The sequence below is a fragment of the Uranotaenia lowii genome, chromosome 2, assembly GCF_029784155.1.
Source record: "Uranotaenia lowii strain MFRU-FL chromosome 2, ASM2978415v1, whole genome shotgun sequence".
In the NCBI taxonomy this organism is placed as follows: Eukaryota; Metazoa; Arthropoda; class Insecta; order Diptera; family Culicidae; genus Uranotaenia; species Uranotaenia lowii.
In genome coordinates this window covers 386,877,671-386,901,405 of record NC_073692.1, presented here as the reverse complement: position 1 = coordinate 386,901,405, position 23,735 = coordinate 386,877,671, and the positions used below count along the sequence as shown (strand labels likewise).

At 39.4% G+C, this 23,735-nt stretch overlaps 3 protein-coding genes across 6 annotated transcripts in view; 1 reads left to right on the top strand and 2 right to left on the bottom strand.

Moving 5' to 3' along the window:
* LOC129750086 (DENN domain-containing protein 5B) overlaps positions 1-4,238 on the bottom strand; it is a 105,580-nt gene extending 101,342 nt beyond the window's left edge. For 2 of the 3 annotated variants that reach the window (XM_055745299.1, XM_055745300.1), the window contains exon 1: positions 2,799-4,238. In XM_055745299.1, the coding sequence (XP_055601274.1) occupies positions 2,799-3,177 (379 nt within the window). In that variant the 5' untranslated portion in view covers positions 3,178-4,238. The remainder of the gene's footprint in view (positions 1-2,798) is intronic. The other variant, XM_055745298.1, reaches the window with a different exon arrangement.
* A 1,618-nt stretch (positions 4,239-5,856) lies between these two features.
* LOC129746722 (glycerol-3-phosphate phosphatase-like) lies at positions 5,857-9,066 on the top strand. Its single transcript, XM_055740576.1, has 4 exons — positions 5,857-5,984; positions 7,276-7,388; positions 7,448-7,608; positions 8,377-9,066. The coding sequence occupies exons 1-4, from the start codon at positions 5,962-5,964 to the stop codon at positions 9,040-9,042; spliced, it is 963 nt and encodes a 320-aa protein (XP_055596551.1). The 5' UTR covers positions 5,857-5,961; the 3' UTR covers positions 9,043-9,066.
* A 5,992-nt stretch (positions 9,067-15,058) lies between these two features.
* LOC129744601 (gamma-aminobutyric acid receptor alpha-like) overlaps positions 15,059-23,735 on the bottom strand; it is a 214,538-nt gene continuing 205,861 nt past the window's right edge. For both annotated transcript variants that reach the window (XM_055737216.1, XM_055737217.1), the window contains exons 8-9: positions 16,374-16,515; positions 15,059-16,311 (exon numbers count right to left, since the gene is read on the bottom strand). In XM_055737216.1, the coding sequence (XP_055593191.1) occupies positions 15,576-16,311; positions 16,374-16,515 (878 nt within the window). In that variant the 3' untranslated portion in view covers positions 15,059-15,575. The remainder of the gene's footprint in view (positions 16,312-16,373; positions 16,516-23,735) is intronic.

Sequence of the window (23,735 nt, the reverse complement as noted above, 5' to 3'; positions counted from 1 at the left end):
CCATGAAAAAAAAACCTTAACAAATTCGATTCGCTTGGTCAGAGAGCTTGTTTCTTGTTGTTACCCTATACTAATGGCTGCTACCGGCTAGGTCTCTTGTGATTGAGAAAAATCTTTCTGTTTGACCGGTCCAAAGTAAAACTGACTTTGGCTCTTGGGTCGTCGTGTCGTCATCAAAGATCAGAAGTTGTTGTGATTAGCCGAACGAAAACATGACCACAACCGGCCATAAAGAAAATACACTATGGCAGATTGTTAAAACAGACTTTGAACTGCAGCCAAATAATCCGAAGGGAGAGCTATAAGTTTATGTTGCTCAGGATAGAACCATTACTGGTGTAGTTTATGTGCTACTAGAAATGTCTGAAACTAGCCCTAGCTAATGCTTCTGTGGTCGGTCTAGCGAATTGATTTATTCAGTTCAAATGCGTTTGAGTATGCAAATACATTTCTGTACCAACACGTGAAAAGGATCTATCTCCAAAAGTAAACAAAAACCATTTTCAGTACCTCATGATAGGCCAACAGTTGCCCTACTTAACGGTAAAACCCTTTTTAGAAAAAAGTATTCCATTACATTGAAAACTCAATTTGAGTAAAGGATCTATAAACATTCTGAAACCAGAACTGCCATCACATGGATATACTTCCTTTACTCCGGAACAATTTTTCGCTACTACTCAGCAAACAAACTCAAAATAATCAATTCGATTCTTTATTCAACATAAAAACATAGTTGCAAATGAATACGAGCTTATAACTAGAGCTAAAAATAAGAAAATAGCAAAGGGTGTATAAACAGGTTATACAAAATACTACGTGAGCTGGGTTCTATCTACGATAGCGCGTTGTTTTTTCATGAAAATTGATATTCCTCTATTCTAACATGGGATGCTTCTTAAAAATCGTTTGTCTTTCATAAAAACAAAAAATTTGAAGTGATTTTTAATTAGGAATTTAAAATAGGTTGTATTTTTTTCAGACGCGTTTTTCTTGATACGCCATATATGGACATGGATGTTTTTTTATGTGTTGGTAAAGATTTGACACTTTATTCAACATAAAATCATAGTTACAAATGAACGCGAGTTTAAAACTAAAGCTAGAAATGACAAAATAGCAAAGGGTGTATAAACAAGGGAGACAAAATAATACGTGTGCTAGGTTCTATCTACGATAGCGCGACGCTTTTTCATAAAAATTGATATTTCTCTATTCTAACATATATGGGATGCTTCTAAACATCGTTTGTCTTTCATAAAATGCAAACATTTCAAGTGATTTTTAATTAGCGATTTAAAATAGGTTGTATTTTCTTCAAACGCGTTTTTCTCGATTTGCCATATATGGAGATACATCCTTTTCACGTGTTGGTACAGATTTCAAAGATTTAATACAGATACTTCCTGTCGCTTTTGAATATTGGCGTTAAAATTTTAGAGAAAAGTATGTATGGATGTGATTTTTGGTTTATGAGTAAGTTTGAGAGGCAAATTATGCGTGGGTTGAAGAAGAGAGCAACATTTAGGGGCGTCCATACCAATACTTTTTGTAACTTACATCAACTGCTTTGACGGCATAGTTTAAATAGTTGGCAATAACTAATGAGAGGTAAATGCCCGCTTGCTTTCATCATGTGTCAAGCAATTAATGGCTCGAAAACTTTTTATTCATTTGATGATTTTTCGAAAAAGTTAAAAGTATGAAAAAAAACAAAGTTACAAAATTGAAAACCTTAAAATGCGTTGGAGGTAAAAAGATATACCCTCAACAAACTATTTAAAGACGAAGCAAAATGATTCACTGGTGAAGCGGTGCAGAAAAAAGTTTAATTACGTACCTACAAAACATATTTTTTACCTGGTGTCGAGAGTTTGAGAACAAGTCCATTGATTGAAGCTTTTATTCGGCTGTCAATGTATGATATTTCAAACCGACAAAAAATCTTCGAACAGGCATTCGGCGACCTTCAAAACAACTATTCGCTCTTATCAGAACTGCCACTCTATGAACGACCCTTAATCAGCTTTAAGTATTCTGATTCCGGGTGTGCAGTCGTCTGTGTTGCAAATGTAAATAAGAACGTCAATTGGCTTCTTCTTCAAGTGCTCGTTACGTTACACAACTGTTAGAAAGTTTTTTTTTAAACTAAAGTTTACTGTAAAACAAAGGTATGAATTTAGAAGTCGATTGATAAACTTAAAGTATTGAATTTAAATGTTCTCCGTTTGTAAAATGCTCTGGATCTGGTTAGCTGTACGATGCCAAACAAGTATCATCTTATCGGGGAGTGCTGAATGATTGTTTTGTCGGAAAGCATTTCATCGCCCGTGAGAAACGTGCAATTCTACCAATCATCATCTTTTCATCTATATTCATATCAACACGGTGGAAACATGCTTTTCTCATCTGCATTAACTTTGAGGTGTATTCGTGTATTTTCAATTTCATTTTTTTAGTCGGTGAAATAAAATTCAATTTACAAATATGTAGTTGAATTATGATTTCTGAATAACTAGGATTAGATAATTGTTTTTGAATTTAAGTTTTCAATATCGAAATCTCAAGTTATGTACATTAAAATTATCGAAAAAAAAACACAATTTACCTAATTAGCTTAATTCTGTATATGGAAAATAATCATCATCTTTCACATAACATGAATCTATGAGACTTGCTCGGTTTCAAACGTTTCAAGACAGCAGTCGTCTGAAACACCTACCCGTGAAATTTCATTCTCAATCCACCCACCCAGATTTTGATCGTCCGCTCCCACCCACACCCATTTCAGAACATACCTGCAAAAAGATCAGGTTCAAGGCCAGAGTCCAAATCCAGCCCGCAGATGACAAAATAATCCGCGAAACGGCTCCACTGTTGCTGCAGGCTATCGTTCTGGCCCGGTTTAGGTTTTGCCTGGGGTGTCACGGGCACAGCATCACAGCTGGTGGATGTCGATGGACCACCAGCATCCTGCTGTTGCTGCAGATGTGATTTGTTGCCATGGCTTGCGGTGGCATCTGGGGCCGCGAGGCCATTGGCTTTCTCGTTGCTGCTCATTGTGAATTGCCCCCGAGGAGATTCCGATTGCACAATATCTTCTAATGATTGCTTTGGCAATTTGGCGAGTGGATTTTTCTTTTCTTCTGCGCTCGTGTGACGTTCACGCGATATCATTTGTTGGAAACCATTTTTTGGTCGCCAGTTTTTTTTTGTGTTATCACGAGATAGATATTTGTGAAATAATTATATTACCCCACTGATTTTTTAGGAGGAATCAGAAAGGAAAAATTAAAGGAAACACGGTTTGCAGAAAGGATCAAAACTTGAAAATAATAGATTCACTAAACGCGACTTCAGGTCCACACGTTCCGCAGAATGTGGACGTATACAGCTCGAAGCGAAAAAAATACAATCTGATGACCTTCTTTACCAAAACATACGCTCTTCTTCTTTTTCACATTCTAGTAGCCACCAATACGATTGAACACGTTGCCTGCCAGCATGCATGCAATGTGACGTATTTTTTTCGTGTATATTCCAACAACACACACTAGAACACGTTGTTTAACTCTTTAGGCGGTCGCTATAGGGACAGCGAAGCCATGCGAAGGAACAGGACAGGGACATAGAATATATCCTTCTCGTTTTCCAATTGGTTTGTTGCGGATCGATTTTCTTTCCGTCTTACTATGGTCGATGGTCGCCCGTAAGGTTACCACTTCATCTTGGCAGCTTCCATTTCATCTCCGGGGGTTGCTTTCCCAAGCCTCTTATATCATCACAAATGGCCTTTCGAGTTTGCCGAAGGTTTTCTGCACTTTATGATCGCACTCGTCGAGAGAAGATGGGTTCCATAAAGCAAGCTATGGTTCAATTTTTAATTTACGACAATTTGCGGCCTTGGTTTGGAAGTTTTCCAACCACCAATACGCCTGGAACTGGAACCATCAAAATCGATAACTCGACAAGATTTCTTTAAGCTGCAGAACCAACTTAGCCCCGGGAACACTCGACAACACCCGTAGATTTCTTACAGGATTCAACAGCCTCACTTTACCTCAAATAAACCACACACCGAATCTCAAGGATCAAACCTCAAAAATATCAAAAACCTATCTCCTAGTGAGACAATGGAACTGCGTCGCCCTTTGATTCTCTCAAAGCAAAGCTGCCCATCAATGAAGGCTGATTCGCGAACTACAATCCAACTTTCGAACCCGAACGACACGAAAGACAAAGACCTACTGACAAACAGAAAGACCAGACCAGCACCACAAGCTAGACCGCGAAAGCAAAAGTATGAACGGTTTTTTTTCTTATTGGACCAACGAGAGAGGCCATCGGTGGTTGCAGGTGTGTGTGTGAGTTCATATTGGAATAGTTTGTATACAAAACGGGATTTCACGCATACCCATGCGTCTGCGTATACGTATTTTCAATGTTTTGCTTTCCAGTTTGTTTGGATTGGTGCGATCGCGTATCGGCGTGATGTTACCCCACACGGAAAATAAAAAAAAGGTAAAATTTACCTTTTTGCGAGGTGAATTTTTTCCACCCCGCTTTCGAGGTAAATTTTACCTTTTTTTCATTCACCTAGCAAAAAGGTAAATTTTACCTTTTTTCAATTCACCTAGCAAAAAGGTAGATTTTACCATTTTCTCATTCACCTAGCAGAATAGTAAATAATACCGTTTTCCCATTCACTGATTTAAAAGGTAAATGCTTGTTTGTTTGATTGGTTTCTTCGATAATAATTAATTTAAAAAAAACACAATTCATGAAAAAATTGGTATTTATTTGAAATAAATAGGGAGTTACCTAATATTTATTTTTGAAATATATCACCGTGTTCTTTAAAAATTGTTGAGGCAAGTCCTTTGTTCGCCAAGCTTGTCAGGTCCGGCTTGTCCGGAATAATATCTGAAGGCTGACGGGAATACAACACGAAGCTCTGTGGGCCGATCTGAAACAAAAGCAAAGTATTATGAAGAGAACCAGCACAACTAAATGAAATCTAAGAAAACACTTACCATTTTGTTCCGATTTTCACATATTGTGCACGAAGCAGAACTTGTTCCTCAACGGCAAAACAGCTTAACCTCAATAAACGGATTCGTCAAATAGTTACTTTTTTTCGAGATGATTTGTACCGTTTTGTTGAGCTCAATCCAGGTCAACTTCACCTCGCTACGAGGTAAGTTTTACCTTATTTGGATTTACCTTTCTTTCTAGGTGAATTATACTTTTTGATTCAGCTCAATTCAGGTGAACTTCACCTCGCTACGAGGTGAAATTTACCTTTTTTGGATTCACATTTTTTCTCGGTGAATTGTACCTTTTTTCATTCTTCGTTTCAGGTATATTTTACCTCGCTGTGAGGTGAGTTTCACCTCGAATAGGTAGAAGTTACCTTTTTGGCTTTTGCGAGCATTCACCTTTGCTGTCTCGGTAAATTTTACCTTTTTATTATTTTCCGTGCAGAGCTGTCTTGCACGATTGTTTTAAATCATGTTAAATTGGTTGAAATACCGATTTTTACACAATTTTTAAATAAAATTGATTTCTTAAAAAAGTTAATTGAATTTACAATAACTTAAAGCCTTTGAAAAAGCTAGTTTTTTTTATGATTTTTACGTTTATTGATTGGGTTTTAACAATGGTTTTAAGTTAATTATTTCCTTAAAATATTTATTGAAATGTTATTAATTAAAGTAGACATAAAGGGAATTTCAATTCTGTTGTAATAAAGAAGATTAAAATCAGTTTTTTTGAGTTGGTTTTTAATTTTTTTAAATGATTTACTGTTCAAGACAATTTTTTTAAATTTTAGTGTGTTTTCCAACTGACAGCATATCGACATTCGAAACCAGTTTCAAAGTCAAATTTGTTGTTATCTCGCTGAGGTGCATCGAAAGTTTGAAAAAATACCTTTAAAACTTCAGTTTCTGTTTTTACTGTATGTCTGCCTTTACTACATTAAGGTAAGCAATCTTTTCCAATACATTATTAATCGCAGCGCACTAAATTGGACTGCGCACTCATGACTGCGACATTTGTGCGAACCTGCACATTCGTGCGACCTGTCAAATCAGTGTAAAATCTGTCGGAGTTCTACACGCTAACCTCTTTTCAGTCAACCTTTGTACGGATTACTGCGACTGCAAAACATTGCACGAAATCCAATTTTCAATGAAAGAGATAATACTTTACACGCTCGGCCATATTGAACCATAAATGTATGAAAAATAACCATAATCCAAGTTCTGTGGGTTAAGTCGTTTTATGACTTTTCAGTAAAAACTCATAAAATGAGATTTCGCGGAGAACTTCGATTATGATTATTTTTCATCCGTTTTCGTATAGGTGGAAAATGCTTGAAAAATAACCGTTTTCAGAAAAAAGTAACGCGATTATTAATTTTGAGAGTTAGAAGAAACATTTCCGCAATAAATTGTGTTATTTTTTCAAATTGATTGAAATTTCTTTATTTTTATCACTTTTAATCAATGTTACAAATTTTTTAACAATAAAATTGTCCTAGCCATTTATTTTGATTACCTTTGGGCTAACTGGAACAGCTGGGGACAATAATGAGGGCGCCGATCAAAAAACCTTCTTAATCCAGTTGAATACGGACTGGAACTTTCTCGACCTAGCATCCTGCTCCCGATAAGATCCCGGTGGTACATCCTGCTTCCCGGACTAACTTGATACTTGGAATGTCTCTGAAGCGAACACTGTAGAGAGCCGAACTTGAAATCAGGAAACTCTGCACAAGCTAGTTGCACTTGATCCGGAATTTGGATTCGGAACTTGATTTTATGGGGGAACCTTAAAAGGTAGAACCGAGGAATAAAACTTAGAGGTTATCTAAAATCAACTAACATAATATTAAAAAAAAAACTCACCTCCTACGCCTTGGACACGATTCCTTCGCCATCGGGCCATCCGGGTCTACCTTGCCCGGGAGATACTTCCTTGGCAGATAATCTTTCTTAGCCATCCGAGGTGTTGACGCTTACAAAAACAATGGCGGATCAATCACTGAAGAAAGATGCTTAAATTTTTAACCATTTTTTTGGTTTCCCGCTAGAATTTTGAAAACGGTTGAAATTTAACAGTTTACTTTGGTTCAAAAATAACAATAATAGTTGTTTTCAGGAAAAAACCATAAAACGGTTGGAAAAAACACGAAAATGGTTATAAAAAAATGAGCGTGTATGCCTGATTTGTATTTGATTGTTTTTTTTCTCAATTGTTATGATGTTTTAGAAATCGAATCCCAACAATGTTTGCTAATTCTGGAACCAATTTGGCCTCACTCAGCCGGTCCCAAATCTCGGACTGGTTGAACTCGTTCGATACCGTGCTGACGGATTGTGATGGTAAGCTTTTCTGGAATATGACTTTTATCAAAAATTTCAAACATCTCCTCTAATTTTAGGTGTCATATGGGTGGACAATGAAACGCTGCCCCATGCCACCGATGTGATAAATCAGTTTATCAAAAATGGGAAAAAGTTGTTCTTTGTGACCAATAATTCGACGAAGACGAGACCCGAATTCGTTACCAAGGCTGTCAAGATGGGATTCAATGTTGGAGAGGTGAGTTTCCCGAAGACGTAAGAGGTTTTACAATTTTCTAACGAACCTTATTTTTAATCCATCCAAATTTGATCTTCATGATACCTTCAAATAACGATGCTTGTCTCAACAAGACTTTCATTTTCAATTAATCTTTCAAGGGCCCTTTTTATAGGACCTACTTACCTTTTTCTGTTTGTTTTAAAGATGTTGCATTTTACGATTTTACTCTTCTAGAAGCGTCTTACTGGGTCCTGCTCAATTTAGTTTATACGATGGATTTATGAAGATTGAGGTATCAAGAAACTGCCTCGGGGAAGAAATATTGCAATATTGTAAAGAAAAACTATCAGAAACAAATGGGTTTTTTTCAGACACTCATTTTTTTATAAGCTGACAAAGCAACAAGCGTTGCTTTTTTCAAAAATTCAAAAAAATTGTGAAAAATGGGATAAAGATTCATATTTTATTCACTTTTTTCTTCATTCTAATCTGGTTTTCTCTCTGGAGCCACTAGTCAAATACGAAGCGCTCGAAATTCGAGTAAAAACTTGAAACGATTTCTTTTTTCTGTCAACTTGACAAACTATGTTTATTTGTAAGGAGGATAGAATGATTTGCAAACCACTGATCTCACGCCATTTTTCCATTATCCACTTTGTTTTTTCTCTTATTGACCTTATTCACTATTGGGTTAAGAAAAAGCAAACAGAAATTAGTTGTATCATGACTGATAAATACTTTAAGTGAAATGAAAGCTTCCGTTAAAAAGACTTGAATGTTTTCCAGGATAACATCATTTCCACCGCCTATCTGGCGGCTCAGTATCTGAAGGCGCAAAATTTCACCAAGAAAGTGTACGTCATTGGTTCCACTGGCATCACCCGGGAACTGGACGCCGTAGGAATTCGGCATACCGGAATCGGGGCTGACATACTACAAGGAACCCTCGCCGATACGGTAGCCACTTTTTCTCCGGATCCGGAGGTAGGTGCAGTTATAGTTGGTTTCGATGAACATTTCAGTTTTGTAAAGATGATGAAAGCTGCCTCGTACTTGAACGATCCCAATGTCATCTACATTGGGACCAATACGGACGAACGGTTTCCCATGCCGGATCGGGTGATTCCTGGAACTGGAAGTATAGTCAATGCTGTAACAACCTGTGCGGAACGGTTGCCAACGGTTATGGGGAAACCTAATAAGTACATTTGTGATATTTTGGAGCAGGAGTACAAGGTCGATCCGGCTCGGACCTTGATGATTGGAGATCGGTGCAATACTGATATTTTGCTGGGGAAGAATTGTGGCTTTCAAACGTTGATGGTGGAAACGGGAATCCACAATGCCGGAGATATTGCAAAGTTTGCCAAATCGGATGACGCGGAAACTAGAAAACTTGTGCCAGATGTTTATACGAGTAAACTCGGGGATCTGTTAGAGCATTTAAATTAAAATATAATATTTTATCTGATTTTGACCAATTGTTGCTTAAATACGTTTGTCAATTTTTTTTATTGAGAACAATTCCTTACCACATTCGTCTCCCATCAGTCAGTGAACACGGTCGTGGTTTTGTGAGCCTCGTGTGTGAAAAAAGTGTTCTTTGTTCGGTTGATAGGAGAGAGTTGCCGTGTTCAATCCGGTGTTTTTTTTGCCGTATGGTGACACAAAAGACAATTAAATTCTCGCTAGCTACCAAAGTGGAGAAGTGCCCTCGCTAGAATAGGAAAAGTGATACGTTGACTTCCCCGAAACTTGGCCTGTCGAGTGCTGATGGCCTGCAGTTTTTATTCCGTTGTTCCCCGTGAAAAGGATTTGGCCCCCGCTGGAAGTGTTTGGAGGTGCGGGTGAAGGTCGTCGTCATCGTTTGACAAACGGCCTAATCATCTTCGTCAGACTAGTTCCCCGCTCATTGACGTTCGTGGCAGCCATCTTCAATCAACGAAAGAAGACCACGTGGTTGGAGCCATCGTTAGACACTGGACCAAATATACGACTTTCCAATTGGCCGAATAGTCGTGGATTACGAAAAAATCAATCAAGTTTGTAATATCTTTTATTTTTTTCACTGTTTCTCCCCTATCTTGTTTCCCTTTTTTTTATATTTCGATCATTGAGTGCTTTGCTCATATTTTCAAAACGGAGGCATTAGTGGCTCCGTTGAAAAAATATGAACGAAGGCGGGGGGTTAAACCCCTCAGTTATGGATGATGAGAGTCCAACCTACGAGAATGAGGAGCATCTGGAGGACCCAGATGCTGCTGGTCCCTCAAATGCTAGTCTTTCTCAGATGGATGATGCCTCTTCGTCATCCCCAGCTGAGAGTAGAACAACCCGACTCCGAGCATATGCAGAGGGCTCATCTTCCTCTGGGCCATGGGTGGTTTTCATCCGGCCCAAAAAAAACGGTAAGCCTCTTAACGTGGTACAGATCACCAAAGATCTGGCGAGGTGGCCCTCTGTAACCAGTGTTACAAAACAGCGTGCAAACAAGCTGCGCGTTGTTGTGGCTAACTCGAAAGCTGCAAACGAGATTGTAGCAAGTAATTTTCTGAACCTAGAGTATCACGTTTACATCCCGTCTCGAGACGTAGAGATAGAGGGCGTGATCACAGAAATGAGTCTGGATGCGAAATACGTTAAATCTAACGGCGTTGGCAAGTTCAAGAGCCTCGATTCGACTTCTGTCGAAATCGTGGATTGCCGTCAACTCAACACTGCCAACGTCGTAAATGGAGTTACAAAGTATTCGCCTTCAGCTTCATTTCGTGTGACCTTCGCGGGTACCGCCCTCCCTCACTACGTCTTGATTGACGGAGTTTTAAGGCTTCCTGTGCGACTCTTCGTGCCTCGACCCATGCATTGTAAAAATTGCATCAAGTTGGGGCACACAGCGTCGCACTGTTGCAAGCGCTCTTTAAAGGAAGCGCTCTTTAAAGGAACGATCGCGTCGTTCTTATGCCTCTATCTTAAAGAGCGCTTCTCCACTGGCCCAACCTCATTCAAGTAACATCTTTTCTGTGTTGCCAGTTGACAACGAAGAAACAACGGATGAGGAAAACCCTTTTGTTTTCGTTGCAAACTCCCGGAAACGTGCTAAAACAACTCCCAAGACACCCAAAATACCCAAGAAAATCCCTGCAATGAGCCCTCCAACCAGTGTCCCTAAAAAGCCGAATGCTGCAGAACAACCAAAACAAAATCCTCCTGGATTCCGCACGATTTTTTCACCACAGAATGATTCAACACCAGCAGGGACCTCAAAGGCCCCTTTGACGAATGCAGTTTTTTCAGAATCAACTTCCCAGCCAGGATTGTTTAAGTTGACTGACATTCTGAATGGAATTTTTTCGTTTTTCAACGTTTCTGAATCCATCAAAAGCATTGTAACAACAATGCTTCCTGTAGTAAAGACATTTTTGAAGCAATTGATGCAAACTTGGCCCCTCATTTCAATGTTTATCTCTCTCGATGGCTAATTTACGCCGAGAGGTCGGAGATATCACTGTTATACAGTGGAATTGTCGTAGTTTAGTCCCTAAACTGGATCCGTTCAAATTTCTTCTTCATGAAACTAGTTGCGATATTTTTGCCCTTTCTGAAACATGGCTTTCTTCTCAATCAAACATCTCATTCCACGATTTTAACATTATCCGTTTGGATCGCAGCGATTCTTATGGAGGGGTGCTTTTGGGGATCAATAAGCGCCACTCCTTTTATAGAATCCACCTCCCTTTATCAGGAGGAATTGAAGCTGTTGCATGTCATATAACTATAAGAGGTAGGGACTTATGCGTTGTCAGTTTGTACTGGCCTCATAGAGTTGCAGTGGATCAAAATCACCTAGAGGACCTGTGCTCAGTGCTTCCTGAGCCAAGGTTAATCCTGGGTGACTTCAATTCACATGGAACTGTCTGGGGAGAACAAACTGACGATTGTCGTTCTACTCTTATTTATGACATTTGTGACAGTTTCAATTTAACAATTTTGAACACGGGTGAAAAAACACGGGTACCTAAACCTCCTGCAAGACCAAGTGCAATTGACCTCTCACTCTGCTCAAATTCACTATCATTGGATTGCCAGTGGAAGGTAATCCCTGATCCCAATGGTAGTGATCACTTGCCAATCAAAATTACAATCACCAATGGGGCCAGCACTTCAAATTCAACAAATATGGCATATGACCTTACAAGACACATCGATTGGAAAAAGTACTCGGACGATATAACAGATGCCATTAATTCTATGAATGTTTTACCTCCTTTGGAGGAGTATCACTTTCTTTCACGTCTGATCCATGGAAGTGCACTTTGTGCTAAAAAAAACCCATCCCAGATTCATCTGTTCTTCGAAGGCCCCCAAATCCATGGTGGGACAACCAGTGTTCCAAGCTTTACAAGGACAAATCAAAAGCATTCAAAGATTTTCGAAAACATGGAACCCTCGTCCTTTTTGAATCATACGTTTCCCTTGAAAATCAGTTCAAAAAATTGATCAAAGGGAAGAAAAAGGCGTATTGGAGGAATTTTGTGGGTGGTTTATCAAGGGAAACATCCTTGAGTACCTTATGGAAAGTGGCACGAAGTATGCGCAATCGATCATCTACAAATGAAAGTGAAGAATATACACATAGATGGATATTAAACTTCGCACGGAAAGTCTGCCCAGATTCTACACCTGTACAAAAAATAATCCGGAACGTGCCTCCTGATAGGTGTGGTCTGGATTCCAGCTTTTCGATGGTCGAATTTTCACTTGCCCTCCTCTCTTGCAACAATTCAGCTCCGGGAATTGATAAAATCAAATTTAACTTGTTGAAAAACCTTCCGGACGCCGCAAAATTTCGCTTGTTAAATTTATTTAATCAATTCTTGGAGAACAACATTGTTCCCCAAGAGTGGAGAGAAGTGAGAGTTATCGCTATCCAAAAGCCCGGAAAACCAGCGTCCGATGCGAATTCGTACCGTCCTATAGCGATGTTGTCTTGTATACGCAAATTGATGGAGAAAATGATTTTGTTTCGTTTGGATAAATGGGTAGAAGCAAATGGTCTCCTTTCAGATACTCAATTTGGGTTTCGAAGGGGCAAAGGGACAAACGATTGTCTTGCTTTGCTGTCTTCAGAGATACAAATGGCGTTCGCAAAACGTGAGCAAATGGCTTCAGTGTTTCTAGACATAAAAGGAGCTTTTGATGCAGTCTCTATAGAGGTGTTGTCAGACAAGTTGCACTCTCGGGGTCTGCCTCCACTATTGAACAACATCTTATACAGTTTGCTTTGTGAAAAACATCTGAACTTTGCTCACGGAGATATTGCAGTTAGAAGAACCTCTTACATGGGTCTTCCACAGGGTTCATGTTTAAGTCCACTTTTGTACAACTTTTACGTTAGTGACATCGACAGTTGTCTCTCTGAAGGCTGCACTTTAAGACAACTTGCAGATGACGGCGTGGTGTCTGTCACAGGATCTTCCGAGTCTCATCTGCACAGACCTTTACAAGATACTTTGAACAGATTGTCTTCCTGGGCTTTGGGGCTTGGGATTGAGTTTTCCCCTCAGAAAACGGAGATGGTTGTTTTCTCTAAGAAACATAGACCTGCTCAACCTAAGCTTCAACTCTTGGGCAGAACGATCACTCAATCGAGGTGTTTCAAGTATCTTGGGGTTTGGTTTGATTCCAAGTGTACCTGGAGAGCCCACATTGAGTATCTGAAAGGAAAATGCCAACAAAGAATCAATTTTCTCCGATCAATCACTGGCACCTGGTGGGGAGCCCATCCAGAAGATCTTTTAAAATTGTATCGAACAACTATTCTCTCAGTGATAGAATATGGTAGCTTCTGTTTCCAGTCAGCTGCCAAAACTCACCTCATCAAACTCGAGCGTATCCAATATCGTTGTCTCTGCATCGCTTTGGGCTGTATGCCCTCAACGCATAACATGAGTCTCGAAGTTTTGGCAGGAATACTCCCTTTGAAAGATCGATTCAATCTACTATCACTTCGGTTCCTCATCAGGTGTGAGGTCATGAACCCATTGGTGATCGTTAATTTTGAAAGGTTACTTGAGCAAAATTTTCATACAAGATTTATGTCTATATACCATGTCCTCATGTCAATGCAGGTAAACCCTTCTTCGTATTCTCCCGCTCGTGTTTGTAGCCCAGACTACGATAATTCTTCTGTCCAGTTTGATTTGTCTATGCAGCAGGAAATTCGTGGAATCCCGGATCCGCATCGTCCACTTCTGATTTCAAGAATTTTCGAAGCTAAATATAGACACGTCGATGCTGATAAAATGTACTTTACTGATGGATCACTTATAGAGGAATCAACAGGATTTGGAGTGTTCAACGAAATATCTAGCGCCTCTTACAACCTCGAGTCACCATGCTCTGTGTATATAGCAGAGTTAGCAGCAATTCATTGGGCTTTGGACAGTATCGCTTCAAGGCCATTTGGGCACTACTTTATTGTAACGGATAGTCTGAGTTCTGTTCAAGCAATTCGCTCAATAAAACCGGGAAAGCACTCGCCATACTTCTTCGAGAAGATACGGGATAGTTTGAGTGCTTTATCAAAACGTCGCTTTACCATCACCTTTGTTTGGGTTCCCTCCCATTGCTCGATAGAGGGTAATGAGAAGGCAGACTCTCTGGCAAAGGTGGGGGCGATTGAAGGCGACACGTATCAGCGTGAAATCGCCTTCAACGAATTTTACTTTTTAGTTCGAAAAAACTCTCTTGTCAACTGGCAGCGCAAATGGGACGAGGATGACAAGGGTCGGTGGTTCCACTCGATTATCCCAAAGGTAAGCCTTAAACCATGGTTTAATAGATTGAACTTGAGTCGGGATTTTATTTGTATATTTTCCCGTCTCATGTCCAATCATTGTTCCTTAGACGCGGTACTCTATCGTTTTGATATTGCTGGCAGCAATTTGTGTAGTTGCGGCCAAGGTTACCACGACATCGAGCATATTGTTTGGTCGTGCGAGGTCCATCTTGTCGCTAGAACGAATTTGATAGACTCCCTTCGGGCCCGAGGAAAACCACCCTATGTTCCAGTGAGAGATGTGCTGGCAGTGATAGACTTGGACTACATGTTCGAAATATATCTTTTCCTCAAAGCTATTGATCTTCGTCTATAATTCTTTTTATTTTCATATTTCCCTATCTATTTTCTTTTCTTTAAAAAAAGTGAACTAGAAGTAAACAAACTATTGTAAAAAAAGGGGTTTGGCTCCTTAAAGCCTAAAGGTATGAGCCGTTTCAAATAAAGAATTTACAAAAAAAAAAATTCCTTACCACCTTCAAAAGATTTCGTCCAAAGTGATCAAGCCAGTATCAACATAATACAGCAGAAAATAAAGAAATTATACCTACTTATTTGGGCTTCCTAAAAGTTAGTTCACACATGCCATGGGTGGTCATCAAAATTTAAGAAACATATTATTCTACCATCTTTTAATATATTTATTTTTCCTAAACATCTTACAGTGGGTTCATTTTCATTGTCTAAAACTTTAACTGTTATTACAAATTTACCTGTTGTGTCGCGATCATCGAGTATGGCTACAGTATCTTCGAAACAAGTTCAGCTCAAATTTGATACCGTTATTTCAAGAACAATAAGCGTAAGTGGTCCCACTGAAAACTACCGTGAGTTAGTTCATTATCTACTCTTTATTTTTGTTTTTGTTATTTTTAAAACTAATGTAGCGTTCGCGTTTTGGCTTTGGTTTTGGCAAACACAAGATATTGTTGTTCAACTTTCTACGTTTAATTTTGAAACACCTAGCTTAATCTTCTATTGTTTTCCGCTACTCTATGAGCTAGTATACTTGTCGTGAAAGTGTTTTGTTTGTATTTCCTCAAATTTGGTAGGATTTTGTCCTTTAAGGTCAGTTCTCTGTCCCGTTGGGCAGACCTGGACTGGTGAACACTTGCTCTTTTCCCCGTAAATGGTTGATGCTACGATTTTAAATCCGCTGCTGAGGCAGTCGTGTACTTCTAGACAGATACGAAACCCAATAGAACACATTGATCGCCAGGAACAGCAATGGAAAGAAGATCCGGGAAGCCCGATCTATTTTGGACACGGAGTTGAACCGTGGAGTTCGTTTTTTGCGCCTTCGGCGACGCTGATGTAGCGAACCAGTTCCGGCGATTGTTGAACCTCCCGATAAGGAACTGCGCTTGGTAGCGACAACAGGCGTCGAAAAGGACGAGCTCGCAAAGTTAGGAATGTCCGGACTGTTTCCTCCTCCGAAACAGGAAAGATCTGCCCATGAGCTTTTTGAAGACCTTCTCACAGGTGTGGCAGGAATTGAGCACATCGATAGTGGGATCACCTCGACCACCTTGGAATCGATCCCTCCGAGACCACTGATCGAGGTGACCGCCGAGCAACGCTTGGAGCCCGAAGAAATCTTAATCGATTGCAACCTGGAACCGTCCCCATTGCCGGTACATTCCAAATCGCTGTCCTCGTCAGAGCTGGAGGTCAATTCGTCGGCACTGAAGTAACACTCGCCGGAACCATACTTGGTGAAGTAATGGACCACCGCAAACTGTATGATCGTGGCGAAAATAAATGCAAACGACAGGAATACGAAAAAATCCAACGCCGTTGGGTAAGGAACTTTCGGTAGATCGGTGCGCGCTTCCAATCCCAGGAAGGTCATGGTGAGGACCGTGGTTATTCCCAGGGATACTCTGGAACAAGATTAAACATATTATTGTCATCATTTGTAAAGAGCAATTTAGGTCATATTTACCGATCGGCAGTGGCTTCTCGGTTGAGCCAGAAGGAAACCCATGATAGAACTACCAGCAGTACGCAGGGCCCGTAGACTTGGATCAGGAAGTTACCCATGTGGCGTTGAAGGTGAAAGCTAACCAGCAGCATAGAGTATTCCGCTGAAATAAAACCATGAATGAAATCAGAATTTGTTCACTGGGAAATGTTATGTGTCAGTTTGTTTCAAGTACTTTAAAAAAAATGTATTATTTTGTTTGAAAACTTATCATCAACCAATAATTTGACAAAAGGGGGTTAATAAATGGGGATATAAATTACGATTCACTCAGATGATTTTCGCAAAGTAGGGATGCCGAGTAGATAAAATGTGAAAAATCAACAAGTAGCAACTACTCTAAGCGAAACCCGAAATTTGCAATCATCGCTAGAATCGGGTGCGAATCTAAGAAAGCACATGTAAGTCTACGGTGCTACGTTTTTGCCCGATTGTGTATTCATAGTACACAATCCAACTGGCCTGCTGTGTTTAGGAATGTGTTGATCAAAAGTCGATCACGCTTCCTATGCAGAGAAGGCAAAGGCGTACCACCACACTTTCATTCTTTTCAATACAAAAATTCCCTAGCCTTAGAGCAAGTTCACTGATTGAGATGGAGATAGAAATTTCGAAGGTTTACAACACATCACAACACATTTGCCGTACACCGGTGTTGGGAAAATCTGATATTCGAACAGTTTCGCGCTGCAAAATTTGTATCGTATAACACTTTTTGGCTGAGGGTGATAGAAAAACACGATGTTTTGCAACACCGAACCGAGTGATAGAGTCGGCGTTGCAATACAGTATTCGTGCATGAAACACTTCGGTGCTGCCATCTGTCTTATGCTCAAAAACTTAGTTGAGGGGGAAATAAAGAAAATTGGCCTATTTCAGGGTTTTAACATAAAGTGATATTTTCTTTTTTTAAACAAATTCTCTTATCACTTAAATTGATACGAATTACAAAGAAGTTAATCAATTCTTTAAAACCTACAGCCAATTTTTGTCATGCCCTTGCCAATTGAGTGGGCTATCATACATTTCGAGGCGCAGCGATGCCAGATAGCTGGGTAAATAAATTTGGTTTGTTTGAGCGGTTTTCGGGAGTAGGAAATCGTTTCGTTTTTTTATTTGAAAAAGATATTCCGTCGGAATGTCCGGTATCAAAGTTTGAACGCCGCCTTTAATGGCTCCATCATCTTTAGAGAACGGAACCCTCGCTGTTAATTCGTCGATTTTCAATCATATCAAACGCAAATTATTTTATTATCAAACCCCATATTCCAAATTTTAGGTTGTGCTGCCGGAATGCATCAAATTTGGCTTCCGGTGGGTTGGATTATGATTCCTTTGTTGAAACACGGTCAGGAATGGTTCTGATATCGGAACGTTCCACAGGTGGGACCTGGTTGGATTTTCAAAGAAGGAACAAGAGAAGAAACCAATATAAGTTTGAATTAAAAGTTACCAAACAAAAACACTTAATTTAAATTATGTGTAAAACCTTTAAATTCGAAGAGTTTATCAAAGACCATAATCACTTTCATGTGTGTTCTACTTGCCCAAACAATTTCGAGAATTTTACTCATAGCATTGGAAGAACGTTGCAATACCACTACCATATAATAACCTAGGTCAGGCAAATATAAATTTTGATGCAGCATTTTCGCAGTAGTTTTTACGTTTCTACAGAAAATTAGCACTTTTTGAAAAGATTTATAAGCGTTTATAATAAAAATTCGTGCCGGAACCAAAATCAACAAAGCTGTTGTTTCATAGAAGGACATGCTCAGTTTGGTGAATCTTGTAAACTTATCCAATGCAAAACTCTCTAAACAACTTAGAAAAAGTTTTAAGAATGTTCATTCTAATGAAAAAATATGATGCCTGCTAACTGGTCGATGATTTTATCAGATCAATTTGAGATTTGAGCGTTTTTTTTTTTGTTTTTTGTCTTATGAACTGATTAATTTTTTAAATATTGGATTGCATTACAACTTATACAGTTTTTGTACATTAACATTAATAATAAATTTTTCATATTAGCACTACTATTTCAATAAAGTGAATTTGATTTCAATTTTTAAACGATCAATTCGAAATAGGAAAAACAGTAAAAATACTGAACAGCAAATGCACTTGGCATCGCTGGTTGCCCTCAATTTTATACCTTCGTTTTCTATCACACCGGTGGACGGACAACATTTTTGGTCTATTTTTCACGATACAAAAATTCCCATCTGTGCTACAGCTGTCAAAATTCCTACCACTTTTTTCCAACACCATTGGACTTGCTCTTACAGTTTCAACACCTATTCATAACTTTTTCCTACGAAGCTTATCTGATGCCTGCCTGTTCTTCATTCCTTTACAAATTCTTCTACCTAGCATTCCATCTCGTCGCACGTGTCAATGAACATATTAAAATAAAAATAATAAATTATGTGAATTTTATGTTATGGCACAGGAAAAAAACCACTAGATCCTCCATTTTACTTATGCTGTACCCATTTACATCCCCTAACAACCGCGATGAAACTTTACTTCAAATTGGGTGGCCATACTCGTGTTTGTGTGCTCCACGTCGATATTCGTGAAAAAAGAACCATCTCCAGAAAACACTAATTTTTGTTCTCTTCACTTAACAGTTTTAGGCCTGATATCACCTTTAACGACCTCTCCTCGTAAAGACTCAAGGTCTGACCTCTTATCTGAACGATTCGAAGTCTGCTTCAGCCTTTGAGACGCGTTACGTTCAGAAGTTGCTCACCTGAACCCGTAATCCCGTCACATTACCTGCAGCTTTCCTAGCGAGGCGAATTGACCTTTTGGCCGCACTTGTATATTTCTGATGAAACAATTCAGATGATACGATGATTTTATCAGCATTGGAATCATTCTAAGTATGTACACCAAAGGTAACACTAGGTAGAGTTATAATAATAGAGATCCAGTGCGAAGAAATTCTTCACAGCTTCAATCGTATGAAACGGGACTGTGTAGTTTAGATCCTGGTATTCTGATGGTTCTGACTTGGAATCCGAATGAAAGACCCAGTGGCCCCGAAACGATCCGATTTTTCTTTTCTTTGATTCGAATGACTCGGCAACTTTCCGTGACCTTTGAAGGGATTCTCGGCTCGGCAACCTAGCATGACTCTCCATAGCTGGCCAGTAGCTCTGGCTCGATGATAATTCTTAGGCTTTCCATGTTACCGATTTGACGACCTGTCATTGAAATTCGCGTTCAATTCGACCATCCACAATTTGACTTCAATGTTCAACGAGTTCCCAATAATGACTTTGGCACAACAATGTTCCCTGGCCTCGAATCGACAATCTTACCTTTGTTCGAAGATCATGAGGGGGGTGGCAATGGAGGTATGAGCAATGATCGAAACTGGATTCATTAATCAATTTGATTTATGATCGAATTTTCTAAAACTGATCATATAGGTACATATTGTAGATTGGCCCGAAAAATTGCCCTGTGCAAATTTCAGATCAATCGTGTTTTCATACGCTGATCTCGGTGTATGTTGCATGTTCATATTGAAAAAAAGGCACAATAAAAGGAACTTCAGTAAAGTTCGTTAAGAGTTTCATTAAATAGTTTCCTATCAGACAGCATCTCTATCCCGGCAGGTGTTCCGCAAGGTAGCTTACTAGGCCATTTACTTCCCATCATCTACACCTCTGATATTCCATCCCTGGATTCACGTTATAAAGGGTGTCCACAAAATTGATTCGCAAAATTCGAGTTTTCCTCCGATTGCCATCAAATTTTCAGGGATTGAAAAATAACTATTAAACTTCATTTTACCATTTTACTCGTATTTTATTTAGAGTCCATACGTAAATGTCGGTACTTTGGCCTTAACCCCGTCCATAAGATTCTGCACAACCTGTGAATCAACCATCTTTTGCATGTTAACCCATTAATTCTTCAGTTCCTCGAATGTCTCACCTAGGTCAGGCAAATAGAAATTTTGCTGCAGCATGTTTGCAGCATTTTTTACTTTTCGACAGAAAAATAAGCACTTTTTGAAAAGATTTGTAATGTTTTATGATAAAAATTCGTGCCCAAACCAAACAATATCAACAAAGCTGTTGTTTCATAGATGAGGCATGCTCAGTTTGGTGAAACTTGTAAACTTATCCAATGCAAAACTCTCAACGACTTAAAAAAAGTTTTAAGAATGGTCATTCTAATGAAACAAAATTTGATGTCTGCTCACTGGTCGGTGATTTAATCAGATCAATTTGACATTTGAGCGCTTTTCTGTTTTTTTTTCTTCTGTTTTTCACCCCTGGTTCTTCACTACCTTAGGTCGTTTAAGAAAGTGCTGCTTCATAATCGCCCAGTACTTAGGGTGGAGTCGATGGGGTGGAGCTCCGGAATGCCATGAAACACAGGTTGCCGGGGATCTGTTTGAAGTCGGCCTTCACATATGTTTCGTCGTCCATGAAGCAGCATTCAACTTTCGTCAGCATGTTGAGGTACAACTTCCTGGCATGGGTTTTGGCGGACTTGTACTGCTTCTCGTCGCGATTAGGGGTATTTTGTACCTTGAACGTTCGAAGCCCAGCCTTAGTTTAGGCCTCCTTGACAAAACTTCGGCTTAGGTGTAGCTTCTCAGCCACATCCCGAACGGAGGCGTTCGGGTTTCGGTTGAAGGCCCCAACTATGCAGTTGTGATTTTTGGTGTTGTACGGAATACTTTTTCCTTTACTTCTGGGCTTCCGATCAATGGTAAATCGTTCCTCGAACCACTTAATCACTCGCCACACTGTGGAATTCGCGATTCCCAACGTTTTAGCGATGGAACGATGCGAGAGATCCTTGTTCTCGTGATGAATGCGCAAGATTTTATCACGCACGAGTTGTTTTTTTCCACTTCATTTACGCGAGTTTTGATCACAGGACTTTAAAACTTGCAGGATGTAAACAATGCACTATGAACTAAATCCACCCAAATTTTCATTAAATTCTACCCAACGGGTAAAAAGTTAGGGCAATTTCATCGTGGACACCCTTTACACGACAGTTCGCCTTCCGCGCCAGCAGATTAGGGTGATTTGCCAATCGTTGTCCCCTAACCCATTGTTGCACAGCATGACTTAAATTGTCAATATTTCAGCTGTTTTTCAACTTTCCTCAAAAACAATACTGAATCATGTAATTCGGAATGTTTTCTGATGAAATGAGGCTTTTGTGATATTTTCTGCTGGTAAGTGTGTATCTTACGGCAGTTTTAATTTTTCTTGTTTTTTTCGCGCGGTTTTTGTGCTAATTGTTAACAAAAACCTTAACATTTCTTCTACGGCAAATAAGGTTTTACGTCAGAATAAAACATTTTTCGTATCTGTTTTCTATACGAAACGTTTGTTGGACAATTTTAACACAATGATTTTGAAAAAAAATTATGATCCATACTTAACCAGAAAATATGTTGGATCGTGCAATAATTGGTCCGCTCAATCTCCGCCTGCCCCATTGTTGTACATAATTCCCCCACAGAGAACAGACGTACAAGCTAGCCCACGAAACTTGTGTAAAAATCCCAACACCATTTTTGATTTTTTGTGAGTTTATATATGATTACGCTTTTTCGAAAACTGGGCACTTTAAAGTTGATTTGTAATTTTTGAACGGCGCAATAGATGGCACTGTTTGCAGTCGATTTCTAACGTATTATTTAGTAAAAGCATTTGAAATTTTACACACTTTTTGACGATTTTTTGTTCGAGCTTGTACGTCTGTTCTCTGTGATTCCCCTGCAAAATTTGTTTGGAAATTTCAAATTTATAAATTCGTATATCTCTAATAACTTTGTTTGATTGTTTTTACAGCTAAAAATAGCAATAAAAATTTTAGAAGCGATTGATTAAGTCCTGAATGGTAACAACGTGTTTTGAATTAGTAAGGAGGCTTGTACGGAAAAACTTAAATTTTCATTAAAAAACCATCAGAGATGTACAGAAATTTCAAAAAACAATATTTTGTATTTTTAAAATATTTCTTGGCTCTTGCAATATATTGCATGTGAACAAGAACTAAACCTAACTTTTTTTTTTTTTTTTTTTTTTTATTTACAACTATGTTTATTAGGCCTTTTACTTTGACAAAGTTTAAATGTGCCGAGTGTATCCATAAATTTAACTCTTAACTATATAGGTTAGTAGGGGAGGGGGCCGTAATAGTCGCGGCGACTCAACGGTTAGAAAATTTACTAAGGAAGGGGAAAAGGGTAACAAAGGGGTCGTATTCGAAAACAGTTTCCATTGGGGTCCGGTGGTGGCCTTCTGTTGCTGTTGTTACGATTGCAACGAGGTTTGGCGGAGATATCCATTTTGCTGGCCAGACTTACTTCCGGTATTGTCGAACCCGTTGGATGATAGGGGTATATCTAACAAATAGACAAAAGAAACGTTAAATAAGGTAAACACACAAAAGAAACGTGGACAGGAAGACTAAACGACCACATCAGAGAGCTTAAGATATTTGTAAATTGGGAACAAATATCCAAAATCTAAGTTTGCCAAAATGTCTCGAATAGGAACACCAGGTAGTCTACCTCGGGCCCTAAGGGTATCCAGTAGCCAAACCCTCGTTTGACCATACCTTTCACACGTCCATACAACATGATCGATGTCGTGGTAGCCATCCCCACAAACGCAAACATTGGTTGCAGCGAGATTAATACGAAACAAGTGCGCGTCAAGCCGGCAGTGATTTGACATGAGCCGAGAAATCACGCGAATGAAGTCGCGACTTAAGTTAAAATGCTTGAACCATGCCTTCGTCGGAACCTTAGGGATAATCGTATGGAGCCAACGTCCCTTTGTGCCATTGTCCCAGCTAGACTGCCAAGCGTTAATCGCTAAAGTGCGAGGTATTGAAAAATATTCATTGTAAGTTATTATCCTCTCGAAGATTTCACCTTGTAACGCGCCCACCTTAGCCAATGAGTCCGCCTTCTCATTGCCTTGTATAAGACAATGAGACGGGATCCAAGCTAAGGTAATCCTATACGAATTTTCGATCAGAGCGCCCAATATCCCAGAAATTTCCAGCAAAAAATGGGAAGAGCGCTTCATCAGTTTCATCGATCGAATCGCCTCAACGGAGCTGAGACTATCCGAATAGATGAAATAGTGGTCTACGGGCAGTGTGCGAATGTGTTCCAAGGTACAGTAAATAGCGGCTAGCTCAGCAGTGTAAACGGAGCATGGCTCTCGAAGCTTGAACGAAGCTTCAAAGCCCTCATTATACACTGCGAAGCCAGTCGCGTTGTCGATTCTAGAACCATCAGTAAAGAACATTTTTATAGGATCA